A 19963-nucleotide genomic window follows, 5' to 3' on the forward strand; every position below is an offset into this window, starting at 1 on the left:
CCGATTACGTAAGGATGAGAGGGGTATCCGATTTGTACACCACGGTATCCGATTACACGGGATTTAATTGCTGCTGAGGCGGAAACAAACACGATTTAACGCAAACAATTACCGTCGCAAAGGGATTATGTTACCTGGAAGCGAACCAAACGCTATCTAAATTCCAACCTAACCCACGTAGATTGAGGTGAATCCGATAACATTCAAACAAGGTCTAAAAGTCTATACACTTACAAGTTAACCGCACCCCTTCAAATTTGTTTTAGCTCTGCCCTTACTTGCAATGCCAATCGCCCTCTAGCAGCTAGCCTAGCTTTAGCCTACAACTACAAGGGATGGAAGGGACTGCCGCGGCGGCATCCGGCATGGCACTTGGTGTCGTCATCTGCTTATCACTCTCCCCTATGAAATGAAGTGAAATTGAACGTCAAGGAATGCATGCCTAGCTAGCTAGCCACTTGTATGCGAGTAGCAGTACATCACATTTTCAGTTGCACTTGCACACAAATGTTACGAACTCTTTTTCTTCAGTCAGAAATGCACTGTCTTGCCGGTCTCATCAGCTATCTTTTAATGTTACAACACACCAGCAAAATCAATCTTTTGGGTAGGGCATACGTGTGGGTGATTGAAATCCAAGGTAGTGTCAATGTTACTCGAGTACCGAAAAGATGACTCAGGCGACGTTGTGTGCAGTCAGCCAACGACATCACAAATTCACAATGTGTCAATGTCTAAGAAACTAGCTACCTACTCCACGAATGACTATGCCATATGCCCATATTGGCTCTTGCCGGGCATAACGCCCAAAGGATAGCAGCATGCAAGCCATCTCCTCAACTTACAAAGTACACACATCCTAGGACCACCCCTATATATAGTTATATGCCTTACGATCCTAAAAAGAATACAATTCTAAGTGCACTCTTTGTCAAAGTATCTAAACTTTAACCAAATATATAGACAAAAAATTAATATTTATGACACCAAATAAATATACTGTAAAATGTATCTTATGATAAATCTAATGCTATTTATTTGTTATAAATATTAATTTTTTATATACAAATAGTCAACTTTGACTTTAGTATAGCTGCTAGATAATTGCATTCTTTTTTTTTGGACGAAGGACGCAATATACTCCTATGTGGCATTTGCTCACACCACCTGGTGGACCTCACCTTACCAACACTTTCTCAGTCCATTGTTAAGTGCTCCTCCGGAGGAGCTAGTGCACTTGAGGAGCGCGTGTTTCTCCTTCTTCAGACTCAACGACTCCGACTCTTCTACTATTTATTAGAAAACAGTTTCTCCCTCTAAAAGTGTTTTGTATAGCTCCTCTGCAGAAGTGGTCGTTGGAGCCGAAGCCATGACAAAAAGACTCTATGACTCTAATTAGTGCATGATGTTGTGATAAAATGTTGCATGAGATTGGCCAACTCGTTGGACTCTCAGACTCTCAGTGCAGTTTCATTCTCTCAGAAATAGTGGCAGCCGAGTTTAACAGTTTTACTAGGACGAAATAATATTTATGACACCAAATAAATATACTGTAAAATGTATCTTATGATAAATCTAATGCTATTTATTTGTTATAAATATTAATTTTTTATATACAAATAGTCAACTTTGACTTTAGTATAGCTGCTAGATAATTGCATTCTTTTTTTTTGGACGAAGGACGCAATATACTCCTATGTGGCATTTGCTCACACCACCTGGTGGACCTCACCTTACCAACACTTTCTCAGTCCATTGTTAAGTGCTCCTCCGGAGGAGCTAGTGCACTTGAGGAGCGCGTGTTTCTCCTTCTTCAGACTCAACGACTCCGACTCTTCTACTATTTATTAGAAAACAGTTTCTCCCTCTAAAAGTGTTTTGTATAGCTCCTCTGCAGAAGTGGTCGTTGGAGCCGAAGCCATGACAAAAGACTCTATGACTCTAATTAGTGCATGATGTTGTGATAAAATGTTGCATGAGATTGGCCAACTCGTTGGACTCTCAGACTCTCAGTGCAGTTTCATGCATGGAGCATTAAATGTAGACGAAAAAAAAACTAATTGCACAGTTTGGTGGGAAATTACGAGGCGAACGTTTTGAGCCTAATTAGTCCATGATTGAACACTAATTGCTAAATAAAAACGAAAGTGCTACAGTAGCCCCAAATTCCAACTTCGTGAAACTAAGCACGCGCTCTGACGAAACTCTCTCTCTCTCTCTCATCTTTAAAATTTTCTTTGCCGCCTCATCCTTGACGTGTCAGTATGAAACATCCACTGGGACGGTTCTAGTTCTGACGCACTCATCATATAGCCTTACAGTCATAGTGCATAGCTGAGGCCCGACTCGTGAGGAGACGAAGCCTGATCAGTGATCACAGCGCTTACGATGACAAGCTACTCATCCAGGCACAGACTAGACTAGCTGCAACTCCTTGACCTCCTTTCTCCTCCTCTTTCAGGAACAACAGCACAAACCAAGAAGAATAACCACACCTCTCAGCTGGGGCTTGGCTTACATTAGCAGCCTTGTGAAGCATCTGAGCTCCTCATCATCCACAGCAAGATCCCAACAAGACCATCACCGATCAACACCATGACCAATAATACCATACCACACGATCATCATCATCATCGGCTGCGGCCGCATCATCAGGAGATGGATCAGCTGCAAGCACTGGCTGTGAAGCCACAGGTGAAGAGGCAGGCGAGGAGGAGGAGGCACACGAGCAGACCGTACCAGGAGAGGCTGCTCAACATGGCGGAGGCGCGGCGGGAGATCGTCACCGCCCTCAAGATCCACCGGGCCAGCAGCACGAGGCATCAGCAGCAATCCACGTACCAGCATCATCATCACGAGCCGCCGCCGCATCAACCACCGTTGCAGCAGCTTCAACAAGAACAACAAGAAGAGGAGCAGCAGCAGGTGCAAGTGCAAGTGGCGTTTCATGATCGAAGCCAAGCGGCGGTAGACGAAGAAGCAACTCTGGCGCATACGACGATGAGCTATGCCGCCGCCTCCTTCGCCAACAACCCGTTGTGCAACTCTCCACCTGCGCACTGGATTGCTGCCGGTAGCTACTGCTCACCACCACCCATTCTTCGTCTTCCTTGTGATCTCACGCCACCTGAACTGCCACTACCCACTGCCTCCATGGGCGGATTGGTGGAGTTGGAGCACTACCAATACCAAGGCGGCTTGGAGCGTTTGGTTCGCAGCCTGCCTGCACAGCCGCTGGGACTGAACCTTAGCTTCCAAGGTTTTGGTGTCTCTGTGGACGATGGTGCCAAGGACGACTGTGAAGATCTGCTTGGCCTTCCATTGACCCAACCATCACCAGCAGCCTCGTACTCGTACTCCTCCGGCAATAGAGACGGCGACCACCCATGCCTGTGGTCATGGATCACCGTCACCGGCGCTCAGTGCAACAGATGCAGAGAACGAGAAGCACTCGGTGATCGACGCGCCAGCAGCAGCGGCTTTTGTCCCGGTGCTGCTGGACGGCGGGGAGATGATGGCGCAGCAGACATCGACCGGCGGGGAGATGCAGGGCGTGGAGTGCAGCGAGGCGGCGGCCGCGGACGTGGCCGCGTGGTGGAGCAAGATCTTCGAGAGCGGGCAACGCGCGCCCCCAAACGCGGAGGACGTGGCGGCGGCCACGGCGGCCGGTTTGCCGGCGGATTGGCGGTGGCTTTGTGGCGACGATGATGTCGGTGCCGCTGAACAAGGAGAGGTCACTGGGGGCGTCCCGGCGACGATGATGCACGTCGACGACGGCGACTACTACAGCTGCTGCTACGAGGGGGATCGCAGTCGCAGCGACGACGGCGAAGACGTCACCTTGCCGTGGTAAGAGTAAGACCTCGTGAGTTCATTCCTATGATATGATGATGAGTTGCGAGTTTGCGACATGCATTTCAGCTGCTTGTTCTTTGATTTTTTTTTTCAGCATGGACGGTATCGGCGACGAGGTTCAAGGGTGGGATGGGGAATGGTTCTCATGCTCTTGATTAACTGCACGATCGATCATGTCTACGTCGACGACCGTGCATTTCTGTACACCCAACTCGAGGTGTTCATGTATGTGATTTAATTTGATTTGTGATCTCAAATGAATTTGATTGCTCGTAATTGGCATAATGAACTAGCGGGAGCCAATTCCATCGTGCTGTATCCTTTGTGTGACTTGTTCTTCACCTTGTTCATCATATGTCCGAGAAATAAGCCTACACTGTTTACACATGGCACAGCCCAAATAAGCAAAAACAAAGCCCAGAATTGTCAATTTTCGGCAGCGAGGCAGGAAATCAGGAACCAAATACCAGATTCAACTAGAATGATGCTACAATTTTATCAATCTTATTTTACTATTACTAATTAAAGTGCAAATGTAGCCTCAATGTTATAATTGTCATCAGGCACGGAAGAAAAAAAGATAAATAATAGAAATTCTTATAATGATCAGAAACATCTGGTCTTTTATTTATTCGGTAGACTCTAATCATTGTTGCCAACAATAACAATTGAATCTATTGAATTTTATAAAAAAAATATGCACCTCTACATTATGAAAATATATAAAATAAGACTACAAGAACGACACCCAAAATAAAGAACCGTTCCATGTTTGGGGCAAAGGGTTCGATACCTATTTTTGATCTTCTTCAACAACAAGACCCAAAAGAGAACCATTTCTGCAAATGAGTCTCCAGAAAAGAGGATACTCAGATTTATGTTGTGTCTCTCTTGGCATCTAAAATGGGTCTTTTGTATAGGTACTCTGTTGGAGGTCGATACAGTACTATCGGAGACCCATTTTAGGTTTGGATGCTCTTATAGGTCACAATGCCAATATAAAAGATAATTTAAAAGAATCCCTATTTATATCTAAATCTATCAATCGGGTTCATAAACCCAGGGTCCCCAATGGGCCCGCTTTCCAGCAAAAACTCGACCCAGCAGACGGCATTACAACAGCGTGCGACTCCTAGGCTGACCTAGATACCTAACGACAGGCCGGAAGAGCAATTCAATCTCCGACCGGAAAGCCTGGCCAAGGAGGAGTCGACGCTCGCTTTCAACTTCGACCCGCTTTTTCTACCGGGAATACACCGAACCTCTGCCTACAGCTCTTCTCCGACCGGCGCGGTCGGAGCCGATTGGGAACGACCGACCGGAGACGCTCGCTCGGTGAGGACCCAAGAATCAGGCGGAAGCAAATAAGGCAAGGCGCTCAAGTCATCCGTAATACCGAGGACCGTACCCTGCACACCTGTAGGACAGTATTGCCGGGCCATGCCAGAAGGGTGCTTTGCAATCTTTCAGACATGTCAGAACACGAATAGTACTGTGGGCAGTCGACATTTGTCCTACAGTATGGTAGGCGCCGACATTTGCCATACCAGAAGAACACGATGGAGCCTGCCACATGCATCTGGACGTCAACAGTATTGTGGGCGCCGACAAACTGTCTTGTACCCGACGGACGTGGGCAACAAGACTAGGAAACGAACTCTCTTTCTCTCTCAAACTTGTAAGGCCGTCCCTTTCATCTATAAAAGCGGATTCGCTCTCTCCTAAAACGACGGTCATTCCAACTCTCTCTCTGCTAGGCTTTAGACATTCTGAGCACTCGAACAACTCCACCGGCTCTAGAACTCTAAAGCTACACAGAGCATACGTTCCAATACTTATCGCATATAAGAGCTCCCGTCACTCTTGGCCCTTCAGTCCAGAGTTTGACCGGACCTCTAACACCCACATCTTATTCCCACTCGTTTATAACCCCACGGCAAACTTCGAGCACCTGGGCTCAGGAATAAAGTCACCGACCGACTCAAATTGGACGTAGGGCACGTTGCTTGAACCAGTATAAACCCTGTGTCATTGAGTGCTAGGCCACATCCGATCACAACGTACGGTAAAACTACAAATATTTACTTGTTAGTCACTTTTCGCAACCGACACCATCTTAACTGTTATGAAAGATAATACAAAATAAACTCCATATTTTTATCTAAATTCCTTGTTATTAAATATAATTTAAAATAACCAACAAAATGTGCATTTTAATTAATATAATTTAAAATAACCACCCAAATTTATATCTAAATTACACACATATACCACTATGAAAGATAATGGAAAAATAATCCTCAGTTTAGATCTAATTTACGCACATACATCATTATGGAATATAATTTGAAGTAATATCTTCAGTTTGTATCTAAATTTTCCATCTATGCTGTCATAAAAGCAACCTAAAATACTCATGAAATATACTTATAAAGACTAATACAAGCTATTATGTAAAATATTTCAGTACATGCAACTTAATTTGTATAAAGTAAATTGTTTGCCTTTCCATCAACTTAGGGCATGTTTGGTTCTGAACCAAGCAACCTTGACTAGCATCACTCATCTCAGAGGACCGATTTTGGACACCTGGGGCTGAAATTGATGCTTGAAGATGAATCTGTCTAGGAGGCTCTAAACCAAACAGGCCTTTAAATTTAGGTCTGAATTGATCTGTGTATGCAATTCAATACACAGAACACTCAAAATAGTCATAGAATGTCGAGTTCCCTCTGTGACACTCAAAATAGTCGTCCTCCTCAAGGGACTATTCACCATACAATACCTCTTCATTGACATCAATATGATCAGACATTGGAAATGGAGCTTGCTCAAAATTAGAGAAGTTTAACTTGGGACATATAAAGTAACTTAATGATTTAATCGCAAAAAAAAAAGTAACTTAATGATTTTGAAGATTAAGTAACTTAACGATTTGATACGGAATGAACAACTTCGAATGTACTTGATGGAGATGATACATGGACTGTATGTCGAAGCACAAAAATTACAAGATGTCTTCTCGTCTCTTGCAGTAAACTCCAATAGAATAGTTATTCAGGCAATACATAGCAGGCAGGTAGAACAGAGTCTTGGAAGCAAAGCGCCAAAGATTATTCAGAACACATTACGGATGATAGTATCATTGCACACGTGATATCTCGACTTGTGCGTCTTCATTTGAAATTTTAACTTCACCATTTCTGCTGCCACTCTAATTGCCACCATGCATACCTGGTGTTACCTCCGATCCACGGCTGACAGAGCCTGTTCGGGAGGCCGTAAACGATCGTGGATTATTTACTGCTGGCTGGTTTGGTGTGAGAGAAAAACACTATTCCCGGCTGGAAATTTACGATCGTTTACGAGCAAGCGAACAGACTGATATATGGTGTGTTTGGTTCGTAGAGTCACCCCATGCTTCATGAGGTGATGCATCATGAGTTCATCCTATGAATTTTGGTTGGATCAACTCATGGCTCATGCATATACTAATTATTAACTTGTGAGAAATGAGGTGTGATGGATCAACCCATTCCATTCCACAAACCAAATACAAAAAGAGAGGAGGGAGAAGATGACGGAGCACCTTATTCCTCAAACCAAACACACCAATCATCGTCGACGTCGTCCACGGCAATAGTTTCCAAGAACCTTGCAACACAGAACCTGCTGGAGCCAAGGTTGACAATTTTGAGGGTAGCCGCATTCCAGCCACCCCTCGGGCGGGTCAAATTCCTTGCAGTCCCCTACAAGCTGTGGCGAGGATGCTTCATCTTCGTGTGAATTGAGAATTAAGATTCATGGTCGAACTTTGAATTATTTTGGTGACTGAATAATGCAGTTGGTTATCGGTACACGATATGCTTCTGAATCTTATTTTTTTGCAGGCAGAAATATGGTCAGTTGAATTGAAGCATGCAGAAGCAGAATTGCAGATAAGATGGATCATGCATGCATCGCCTTTATTATCCACCATGGACAGGATGGTAAGCAGCTCCATCAAATCTCGAATGCATCTTTTCCAGTCCAGTTCGTCTGAAAAAGAACAGTTCGTCCCCTAGTAGCCATCAACGCCCATGAGCATCTGAAGAGATGGATCATGGGCTCATGGCCTTTATTAATTATTATACAGTCGATGTTGATAGATCGAGCACTGCAATTGCTTCTGGACAGTATCTATGGCCTCAGTTGCGCTTGCGCTTTATGTAATCAAGAGTTTCTCTTATCCTAATACTTCCTCCATCCCAAATTGTAAGTTATTCTGGTTTTCTATGTATATATATTTTAGTACATATTAGACGTATTATATATCTAGGTACATATCAAAATCTATGTATCTAGAAAAATTAAAATGACTTATAATTTGGAACAAAAGGAATATATATTTCCTTACTTTTTAGCTAGCCTACATCTAGAAGATTATGTGCGTGTTTATTACTAATTCATATAAGTTTTTATTAATCTTCAAAGTTCAAACGCACTATGCGTACTGCCATGCTAGCTGTCCTTGCTGCTCCCGGGGGCAAGCTCATCCGCTCGTGGTACACAGATGACTAAAGGCCGAACAGCGTGGCCATTTACAAATCTTTAATAACTCAGTTAGGACAGCAGAAAAGCAAAGCAACCAAAGTGAAAACGTCCAGCGATGTTTACAGTGGAACCAGCAATTCATGGCTAATAACGATATTGTTGACAACATCAATACAACATAAAATCCCATCACCTCCGCAGGGAAGAGGATTAGCTACGGGATTACTCCAAATCTAGGAAATAGTACTGACAATGGGCAGGTATATATGGTGAAGGCGAAAACACTGGCCCAGGTACGGTAAGTCCTTTGATAGTTACCATATATTTGCAACTTTGTGATATAGATGAAACATGTAGGGGGGCTAATGTTTTGTTCGCTCAAATGTGTATGGCATAGTATTATACCCTCGGTGTGGACCTCCATATGTAGTATGTGTGGCACGGAGGAAGTTGCAGAGTCCACTTGTCTTCTATGTGGAGTTCCAGATATATGAAGCCATTTGGACGATGATGAAGATGGCAGTTCGTCGGTCATGTTCACTTAAAGGGGGCAAAGAGAATTGATGAGTTGTGCCCACCAAATCCGAATGAGTTGGATAACGCCACCTTCACTTCACATCTTTCCTTCTGTGATCCTACCAAGACGCCCACATCCTGTATCAAGATCAGCATTAAAATACCATTCAACATATAGATTTTGCTCTTTCATGCATATCTAGCTTATTTAGTAGAAGTGGAAAGAAGATAAAAATGAAATTAAATCATGCATCACTAAAGGAGCTTACCACAGTGTCCTCAGGATTTTCTAAATTCAAATTTGGATGGACCCAACCAGTTCTTATAGCCTGCAATGAACAACGAAGAAGAATTTCCCATGATGAGCCGGTTTTGCATTGAAACTGATAGCAAAACACATGCTCTGGTATGATTTCAATCCATGCTGATTGAAGCCAAAACGCCTGTCCCCCCCCCCCCCCCCCCCCCCCCCCCCCCCAAAAAAAAAAGCCAAAACGCCCAAAGCAGCGAGGGTTGTGGTAAATGTAACAAAGAATGAGATAGTTCATGGCTACATGAGAATGAAACCCAAATGGCAATGTTCATTGCAAAAGAATAACTGTCTGGTGTCTGCAATACCATCTTGACTATACTTGGTCTACGATAATTGGAGTTTTTATTTTGCGAGGATAATTGGAGTTACATCCAAACAAAAAGTGCCTATTACTCTTCCAGGAAACTGCGTGATGCAAAATCTGTTGCTTGAAGATAAATAAATGAAAGAAAGAAAAAGATATATGTATCTGTAAATAATTTCAGCCAGACGACCACAACATAATCTAGAAAAAAGGCAGATGTAGCTAAATTTCATTTTAGAATAACTTAGCTTCAGTGCCACTATGTTCAGCAAATATTTCAGTGAGACATTGAAGGGTAATACTGTGTGATGTGATTATTTTTCAAAAGAAAAGTAATAGGTTATGTGCTGAATTTTTCAGTTACAGAGTTCATGTCTTCCACTAAATTACTAATTGCACTGGAAATTCACTATATTGGACATACAGAAAGATACAATGAACATGAAGAATTCAATGCTATAAATGCATAGTTCATATTCAGTGAAGTAATTTTTGTATTATTAATAGAATAATGCCAAGTAAATATGTTCCCTGTAAGGGTACTAAGAATTCCTTACTTGTACAGAAGCAACTGCTTCTATTCCACCAGCTGCTCCTATAAGATGCCCGGTCATTGATTTGGTCGAGTTCACCCTCAGCTTCATAACAGAAAAAAAGGGATTTAGATGGTTCACAATATGATGGTTTGCAATATAAATTTGCTGTAGGATTGCTTGCATCAGGTGGCATACTTGAGGGTTCTGGCGAAAACAGCGCACGATAGCCTCGTACTCCTTCAAGTCACCTGCTTGTGTAGACGTTGCATGGGCATTCACGTAGTTGATTTCTTCCCTTGCTACCCCTGCATCAGCTAGTGCCTTTTCGATGCAGAGAGTAATCCCTCTTCCTGATATTTAATTAGTGAAGACAAGTGAGGAAAAGAACAGGAAAGGGCATGGCAGACTCAAGATATACACTTCACCTTCAGGATGTGGCTCAGTCATGTGGTAAGCATCACATGTGAAGCTTCCACCAAGAAATTCAGCATATATTGTTGCACCTCTTTCCTGGAGACGGTGCACAGATCTCAGGAGGCAGTAATGTTTGAACATAATCACAAGCCACTGAACTGGAAACAAGCAGCTGAAAGATCTATAAAGAGGGGCAACTGAAATTGCATGTTTAAAACCTTGGCGTGCTCAAGTTCTTCCAATACAAGGACACCAGCCCCTTCCCCCATAACAAAACCATCACGGCCCTGTAACATAAAGATCAAATATCTCACTCTAGCACAACAAATGGACCAAGCTGGTAAGTTAATTAAACCAAAAGGTGCTGATGTGCTTGTACTAGATGATGATAATAACTTATCCAGCAAAATGCTGTCAATTGTCATAATAGGGGTTGCACAATAAAAGATACTAACCATGTCCCAAGGCCGAGAAGCTTTCGTTGGGTCGCTGTTCCTCTGTGAAAGTGCTCTGCAGGCCACAAAACCTCCCAATCCTGCATGTCATGGTCAAAACACTTGAAACTGCAAAGACCAAGACGAACTGTGGAAAACTGGAGGCAGAAGAACAAGGAATTGGGGCCACAAACCGATTGGGATAAGAGGTGCATCAGAACCACCACAGAGCATAACGTCCTGAAAGATTGTGAATAAGGTCGTAAATAAAAAGTTACTTTTCAAAGAGAACATGGAAGGTTGAAGTTACTTACCACTTCGCCTCTTCTGATGTGGTTTGCTGCATTAAGGATACAGAAGTTACTGGTAGCACAAGCTGTGGAAATAGAATAGTTTGGTCCCATCCATCCCTGTAAGTCACAGAAAGTATGAGCTGTGGTAATCACTGTTATATAAATAGAAAATTACAAAAAAGAATCAGGTCATGTCACCAGATCCATTGCAAGGATTGCAGAGCCCATATTCGTAGTTGCAAAAGGAACACAAAATGGGTTCATTTTCTTGTAAGAGACCCTCAGTGCTTCAATTGCATCATTAAAAACCTGTTTGACAGTCCATCATAACTTGTATCAGGACAAGGGAAACAGGTTCCATGGATAGTTGTAATTCATCGAGATATACAACTAAATATTAGTATACTGTGAGAATACAAACCTTCATGCCGCCCATTGCAGAACCAATGAGAACCCCACACCTGGTTTTGTCCAACTCATTCCTCAGTTCTTCGGTGAGTCCACCATTTTCTAATGCCTTCTTTCCAGCAGTTATTAGATATAGCATAAACTTGTCCATCCGCTTTGCAAGTTTAGGTGCAACCCAACCATCAGTAGAAAAAGATTTTATCTCTCCTGCAATTCTCTGTATTAAAGTCCAAATATCAATCACTGCATGGTAACATTTGACCAAATTGCAAAACCAGCCCAAGCACCACTCCCGGAAAGATTGAAGGAAATCATGTTCTCTGTATTACCGTGGGGAAGTTGGAACAGTCAAACCTCTCAATCTCACTTATTCCGCTAACACCATCAAGAAGATTGTTGTAAAACACGTCAGGATCATGGCCCAATGGTGTCACTACACCCATGCCAGTGACAACCACCCTCCTTTGTTTGATATCGGGTTTCCTCTTTTCAACGACACTTCTTTCAGCTTGTAAGGCAACAGCCATAGCCATTCCTGCAAACCACAACCAATTTGTTGAGACCCTTGTCAGCTTGAGTGACAAACAAAATGCAGCCTGAAGAGGTCTGAACAAACATGCATACTGGACAAAACTAAATAAATTGTTTGCTTGATGCAAGATGGACCATGACAAATGTGACCCCTAACTCTTTGATTTATTTTGAGCGTTTTGGAGTCTTCCAAACACACCCTTAATATTTTATATTAGCAATGAGAAAAACCGATTCTATCTGGATTCTCAAGTCAAACTTGAAAGGAAATGATGTTGAAGACACCAATTCAGCAGCAGCCAGAAGCGAATGCATCCCAAGCAGAAGCAGGGGAACCTAAAACCCACGCGGACTAAACTACTACTAGTCACTATACAAGATCCTCAGCACAATCCAGAGAATAATCCTCGTCCTGCAGACGCATTACGCACCGCAAACGCAGAGTATGACGCCCGAAACAGGATAAAAATCGCACATTTACCCTGGGCGATACTACCGATGCTGAGAAACTACACTAGGATTCGCACGTATGTGCATGCAAGGATCCAACAAAGCGAACAAAGGACATGAGACAACAAAATGCTGAGTGTATCTCGTCTCACCAGAGCGCGCCAAGCCGCGACGCCGCGCGCCGAGGCGGCGGCGCTGGCCGAGCATGACGCCGCCCCCAGCGCCGCTTCCGGCGGGGCAGCAATGCTTCTGCTTGGACTCTTCTGCGTCGCATGCCTCAGACAAGCACGCGGCGACGAGCCACGTGCAGAGTGGGCCTGCCACGGCCGCCATTGCCCGTCCCCGCGGTTGTGTGGACCGCCGCCCCTCCCGCTCACCGCCTGATGGATCTCTCCCACCGTACGGAGCCGCACGAAGGAGTCGAATTTCGCGGAGTGGGCACCGGGGGCGCGCCCCTGTCCATGAACGGCGGAGGCCAAGGACCTGGGTGGGAGCACGACGAGATGCGGGGGGCGACCGCGCGATGGCTGGCTCGGGCCGAAGAAACGAACGAGGAGCGGGAATGGAGCACGAGAGGAGGAGGTGCGTCGATCTCACGAGGAAAGGAGGTTGCTTGCGCGCATCGAAGGGGTGTGGGCGGGAGCCGCCATTGGCAGTGCCAAGTGCTCGACGGGGGAAGTGGAGGGACGGGGACGACTGGAGGAGGGAGTTGGGGGAGTTTAATATAGGAGGAGGGAGTTGGGGGAGTTCAATATAGGAGGAGGAGAAAATTGGGAGATTTTTGGTGGATTTTGAAAATCTTTTTTTTCATGTGTAATATAAATCCTTTTCCACTGTTCCTCTCAACATTTTTGTCCCTTTTGAGCCCTAATTGTTTTTTATACCTAAGATGGGCCCCATTGGATTTGGTGTTGAGGTGTTCAGATTTAGAATCGGAGAGACCAGTTACTCAACTCATCAAGCCAGTGGGGATGGGCTCATAAAGGTCCGTTCGGCTTGCTAAATCTTGGCTGAAACTGACTGAAAAATATTGTTCCGTCTGAATTGTTGTGAGAGAAAAACACTGTTTCGGCTGAAAAAACAAGCTGAACAAGCTGAATATAGGATAAGCCGAAAGGGGCGAAAATGGAATAATGGGGTTTAGGGGGCTTGAAGGTTTGTTTTCTCTCGACTGAATTTTTTATTTCATTGTCTTCTGGTTTGGGTTTGGTTGGTGAGATTAGAGAGTGGATGTGGGATTGTGGACCGTACATGTGTAGGAGAGAGAAGGGAACCTTTTTGTTTTCTTTTGTTTTATTTAAGTGGTTATTTTGGAGGGAGGGTGACTGAATGAGGACAGTTATTTTGGAATTTGTTACCAAAGCATTTTGGCTAGTCTGACACAAGAGATTTGGGGGTGAGGATGAGATTGGAATTCGAGGCAAGGAAAGTAGAGGCGCCAATATGCTTGGGTCACCAGGTGGGACCGCCAAAATAATATATAGTATTTGTTTTTTGGACACCAAAAAATTGATATATATATATATGAGATAAATGCACTGTAGGTCCATCAACTTTTTGTGCTGTGTCATTCAGGTCCATTAACTTTGAAAGTGCAGGTTTGGGTACATGAACTTTTAAGTTGTGCCATTTAGGTCAAAATCTGTCCGTTTAGGGATTAGATCCTACGTGGCAATGCATGACAGCACCATAGGTTATGTGAGCAGCACGTGAGGGCCTTTTGCCATTCGTTTTTTTGCCGATAGCCTCCTATGCTTTCCATTCCCTCACTCTTCACCCTTTCCTCTCCCTTCCCTTCGAAGACATCGTCTTCAGACGACGCCGGGGCGCTGTGTGGGACGACGGAGGCGACAGGTGGTCGACCGACGACGACGTAGCCGGTGGAGGCGGTGAAGATTGTGCGGGGTGGTGGTGCCGAGCGCTGACTGCCACGCAGATCGTGGCCGGTCGGCGCAATGGTGGCCTCTTTGCGACCATTAGGGGCACGGGCGCCACAGTATGGTGAGTTCTTCGATGTCATGAACTCTGAAATCGGTTGGTTTTGGAGGTATTTCTTGCGTCGATTAGGTCGCTTGTTGCAGAAAATATCTTATTTTGTCAGCTAGGGTTTCATGTATTGGTCATTTATGCTATAGATTTTGGGGTTTTCTTCTGTAGGCACTGATGACGAAGAATTCTCAGTGGAAATGCATCATGGGGGGTGCTTTGTTTCTCAAGTGTTAAACAAAGCCTATCCGGGTGGAAGAGTTAGTTGGTTTGACCACGTAGAAGTTGCTAAATGGTCTCCTCTTTTCATAAAGCAACTTGTTTTTAAGTTACACTACCCAAAAAATCCAAACATGAAGGTGTTCTGGCTGCTACCCTGGGAAGAATCTTTCAAATGGGTTGAGATTGATTTGGTCTGACACAGACACAATGGTAATGTCCTCATTAGTTCACAACTTTAAGAATTTTGTGTTGTATTTGGACCATGATGACAACCTTTCTGGAATGCCTTGGGATGACAATGTTGCAAACCCATTGAACTCACCTCCCAAGGTTTTTAGTCCTATGAAGACTATGCATATGGACAATGCAGATAGTGGGAGGGTTGGTGATAACAGTGGAGAGGACCCTGATTTTGGTGATGGCAGAGATGATGACAGTGCTGGTGATAATAGTGAAGAGGACCCTGATTTTGTTGATTCTGACTATGAACTGGATGCAGATGATGATGACCTTTTTCAGTATGCAGATGATGAAGAAGCAAGCAATAAGAAAGATAAGGGCAAGAAAGCTTTCAGTGTTGTAGAAAATGTTGAAGATGACATGTCAACAGAAGATGATGAGCTGTAGTTGCCTGAATCAGATGATGAAGGTGGAGGAAGCCTAAGGTTTCAGACTTTTAGAGAGCAGGATATGCATAACCCAATATTTAAGTTGGGTCAATTGTTTGCAACCCCTGAGATTCTAAGGGAAGCAATTACAGAATACAGTTTGAAGCACAGGGTTGAAATTAAATTGCCAAGGAATGAGAAGAAGAGGATTGAATCACACTGTGCAGAAGGTTGTCCTTGGAACTTGTATGCTTTAGTGGATAGCAGATCCCATGGTATGGTTATCAAGCAATGCAATGGACAACACGCATGCCAGAAAAAGTGGGTTTTGAAGAGGTGCACATCAATATGGCTTGCTGACAAGTATCTAGAAACATTTAGGGTAGATCAGAAGATGAGCCTCACAAATTTTGCTAGGTCAGTACAGAGGGACTGGAACATAACTCCAGCAAGGTCCAAGCTTGCTAGAGCTAAAAGATTAGCTATGAAGAAAGTTATGGGAGATGAGGTGGAGCAATACAAGTTACTTTGGGACTATGGTCATGAACTTAGAAGAAGTAACCCAGGTAGCAGCTTCTTTCTGAACCTGGATGGCAATGTATTTAGCACATTGTACATGTCATTGGATGCATGTAAAAGAGGTTTCTTGACTACATGTAGGCCTATCATATGCTTGGATGGATGCCACATTAAGACTAAGTATGGTGGACAAATACTGACAGCTGTGGGCATTGATCCAAATGGATGTATCTTCCCAATTGCCATTGGAATAGTGGAAGTGGAATCACTAGTGACATGGAAGTGGTTTTTGGAGACACTGAAAAATGACATTGGCATAGATAACACATATCCTTGGACCATCATGACAGATAAACAAAAGGTAAAAACAACACCGTATCCTTTGTTGTAGTTGTTTGCTAGGTGAAAACACCATTTTCATATGTTTGTACTTTTGTTTTCAGGGTCTTATTCTAGCAGTTCAACAGGTCTTCCCTGACTCTGAACATAGGTTCTGTGTCAGACACCTATATTCCAACTTCCAACACCACTTCAAAGGTGAAAATCTCAAGAACCAGCTTTGGTGTTGTGCAAGGTCAAGTTCAATACCTCAGTTCAATAGGAACATGGAGAAAATGAAGACCGTGGATCAGAAGGCCTATGAGTGGTTGCAGAAGATGCCTTTCAACACCTGGGTCAGAGCTTACTTCAGCACTTTTCCAAAGTGTGACCTATTGCTGAACAACAGCTGTGAAGTGTTCAACAGTTATATCTTGGAGGCAAGGGAGATGCCAATTCTTAGTATGCTAGAGCAAATCAAGGGACAGCTAATGTCCAGGTTCTACAAAAAGCAGAGGGAGGTGGGAGAAGAGTGGCAGGGACCCATCTGTCCTAAGATAAAGAAGATAATTAATAGGAACACAGAATGGGCCAATACATGTTATGCAATGCCTGCTGGACATGGCATATTCTAGGTACAAGATAGGGACTATAGGTTCATAGTGGACATCAATATGAAGACTTGTGATTGCAGAAGGTGGGACCTCACTGGAATCCCTTGCTCTCATGCAATTTCATGCTTGAGGCATGAAAGGATCACACCAGAGTCAGTTGTTCCTGAGTGTTACTCTTCCAATAGCTATCTCAGTGCTTATGAACACAATGTGTGGCCATGTAAAGACAAGAGCACATGGCAGAAAGTTGGAGGCAATGAAATTCTACCACCAGTATATGTGAAGAAAGTTGGAAGGCCTCCTAAATGAAGGAAGAAGCAGCCATATGAGGTACAAGGTAGTCATGGACCAAGGTTGACAAAGCATGGAATTCAAATGACATGTAGATACTGTGGAGACAAAGGACATAACAGGGCTACATGTAGCATGAGAAAGGCTGGACTTCCACCCAAGACACCTGCACAGAGGAGCCAAACTCCTATGCCAGTTGAAACTGAAGAGGTTTTTGAGGAAGCTGTAACTGAAGATTATAGTGACATGCCAATGATGCCAGTTCAAACTGCTATGCCAGTGATTAGTCAGGTAACTGCTCATGTTTAGCACATTGTACTAGTATGTCTTATCTAAGTTGTCAAATATATGTTGTAGGTTCCCATGTTTGAAGAAACTGACATGCCAATGATGTCCCAGTTATCAAGTACCATGATGTCCCAGATGCAAGCAGAGGTTAGTGTCACTGTCATTTAATTCCTCCAGATCACCCAACATCTTATTCAAACTAATCATCTCCATTCTTAGTCATCACAGAGTAGATTACTGGAAAAAGAACCACTTCCATTTTCAAGCTTCATATTGTCTAACCAACCAGCAGCTAGGCCAGTTCCACCCACTACTGCAACACAGGCTGGGAGATCAAGGTCCACTATTGTGAAGAAAACAACTGCTACAAAGAAGACTGCGGCTGGCAAGAAGAAAATATCCCACAAGAAGGTTTCTGCTGCAATGAACAATCCTGATGGTGCTGTTGGTTGAAGAGGACAAGTAATGATGTGTGTGAAATTGTAAATCATGCAAAAACTCTAAGTGCATGTTCTTCTTTTCTGCCTTTTGTACAGCAGAAAGATGACCTTTTGGTTAGGTATAAGTATGTGAATGACATGTATGCTTTGGTTGCAAAACAATGCTCCAGTTCACTGGAATGATATCAAAGCATCTTTGGATTATCAGTTCATTTTCTGTGTATACTCTATGCTTGTTAAAATCAGTTTGGATTTCTTTCATTTTTCAAGATGAGAGAAAAATTGCAAACTCACTTCACATTTTAGACAATACACCTTCAAATTGCATAGAACTTCATAATTTAGTCATTCATCCATACACATTTAGACCTTAATAGTGATTACAACCAGGATCAAGAACAGCAACAAGGTAATACATAGAGCCATAAAACAAGTCAGTTGCATCAACCTAACTAAGTTGTCACCAGTTCTAACCAAGGTTTTCAAATGTTTCACAATATCAGCATCAACAACAATGCCTCTTTCCTTCTTCATCCCTACGGCTGCTTCCTGCTCCTTGGATTCCACAACTTGCTCGGCAATGGAGGCACTTGCTTGCTCCTGCGGCATCAGATGCTGACAAAATCCCATGCCCTCCATCTTCAAAGAATCAACATGTTCGATATACTCCTTCTCCCATTTGAAAAAGGGACAGCCCAAGCCTTTGCGCTACAAGCAAGATGAAAGGATCAATCTTCACTGCAAACTATAATGTAAACACCCAGTCGAATCAAAACTATTTGAATCTCACCTTGTGGGCCGGGCAACAGTAGAAAACCTCACCGTCGCTCCAGGGTTGCTTCGAAATACGCCGAACCACCTGCCACTTGTGGCATTCTGTGCACCTAATCAGTGGAACATCACCTGGTTTACCTAGATTTGCAGCGGAGGAGCTCGAATCTTGAGGAAACATCGGCGTCGCCTCCGTCGTCGCACCCAGCGCCCCAACGTCGTCTGAAGACGATGTCTTCGAAGGGAAGGGAGAGGAAGGGGTGAAGAGTGAGGGAATGGAAAGCATAGGGGGCTATCGGCAAAAAAACGAATGGCAAAGGGCCCTCACGTGCTGCTCACATGACCTATGGTGCTGTCATGCATTGCCACGTTGGATCTAATCCCTAAACGGACAGATTTGGACCTAAATGGCACAACTTAAAAGTTCATGTACCCAAACCTGCACTTTCAAAGTTGATGGACTTGAATGACACAGCACAAAAAGTTAATGGCCTACAGTGCATTTATCTCTCTCTCTCTCTCTATATATATATATATATATATATATATATATATATATATATATATATATATATATATATATATATATATATATATATATATATATATATATATACACACACACACACACATGTGTGTGTCCATGTCTGCACCAAATAAAGCTTTTACCTTTATACCTTTGCCGATTTGATATGAATCACCTTTCGAACGCCAAACTGTACCTGAGGTTGGTTATTACGCGTGCTGACGTGCACGCATGTTTCCCTTTCCCTTCATCCTACGTACAGTCGTCAGACACGTTAAAAGTGCCGTATGGCCTAGGCGGCTGCCTGCTACTGGAAATTATAGACTGCAGGTGTGCAAAAGATCTTGTAAGTTTCGATGCTAGAGAAGGGGCCAATATAGATTTCATAATAAAGCAGCAGCAATTGGGAGAAACAAAAAGTGAGAGGATCTTCTGCGAACTGATAAATCATACAACCAAACAGAATCTACCTCTGTCTAATTCTGTTGAAGTACCCAGTCATCGTTGCCAAACCCAAGCTGGCAAACTGTTACCGGGGACGGTGATAAATTCATTAATGCACACGACACGATTGTTTTGCTCCGTTGCAAACAGGTGGTACATTGAGAGTGAGACACGTTCAAAGTCTAGGCTACGCTACGTACGGTCTTGTCCGTTTGCTGACGGGCTGGACGGCCTGCTAAAGTCGTTGCTGCTCTGTCAGTGTCATGGTCAGTCAATCTCTCATTATATTTGCAATTGTGACTGCGCACGGTGCTTGCCAGAACGTGTGGCGGCTGCTCATCAGCTCTGC

At 43.7% G+C, this 19963-nt stretch overlaps 1 protein-coding gene and 3 pseudogenes across 1 annotated transcript; 3 read left to right on the top strand and 1 right to left on the bottom strand.

The window, feature by feature from the left end:
* Window positions 1–2508: 2508 nt before the first annotated feature.
* LOC136547218 (uncharacterized) lies at window positions 2509–4058 on the top strand (annotated as a pseudogene).
* A 4415-nt stretch (window positions 4059–8473) lies between these two features.
* LOC136542612 (3-oxoacyl-[acyl-carrier-protein] synthase II, chloroplastic-like) lies at window positions 8474–13290 on the bottom strand. Its single transcript, XM_066535124.1, has 13 exons — window positions 12740–13290; window positions 11936–12141; window positions 11620–11823; window positions 11397–11507; window positions 11220–11315; window positions 11100–11145; window positions 10927–11006; window positions 10690–10758; window positions 10483–10567; window positions 10253–10407; window positions 10079–10159; window positions 9174–9233; window positions 8474–9042 (listed from the first exon to the last, which is right to left on the bottom strand). Exons 1-13 carry the CDS (start codon window positions 12918–12920, stop codon window positions 8926–8928), a joined length of 1491 nt encoding a protein of 496 aa, XP_066391221.1. The 5' UTR covers window positions 12921–13290; the 3' UTR covers window positions 8474–8925.
* A 1712-nt stretch (window positions 13291–15002) lies between these two features.
* Window positions 15003–16655, top strand: LOC136544551 (uncharacterized; annotated as a pseudogene).
* Window positions 16656–16680: 25 nt separating this feature from the next.
* Window positions 16681–17886, top strand: LOC136544553 (uncharacterized; annotated as a pseudogene).
* The last annotated feature ends 2077 nt before the right edge of the window (window positions 17887–19963 follow it).

Source organism: Miscanthus floridulus, chromosome 3 (assembly GCF_019320115.1).
Source record: "Miscanthus floridulus cultivar M001 chromosome 3, ASM1932011v1, whole genome shotgun sequence".
In the NCBI taxonomy this organism is placed as follows: domain Eukaryota; kingdom Viridiplantae; phylum Streptophyta; class Magnoliopsida; order Poales; family Poaceae; genus Miscanthus; species Miscanthus floridulus.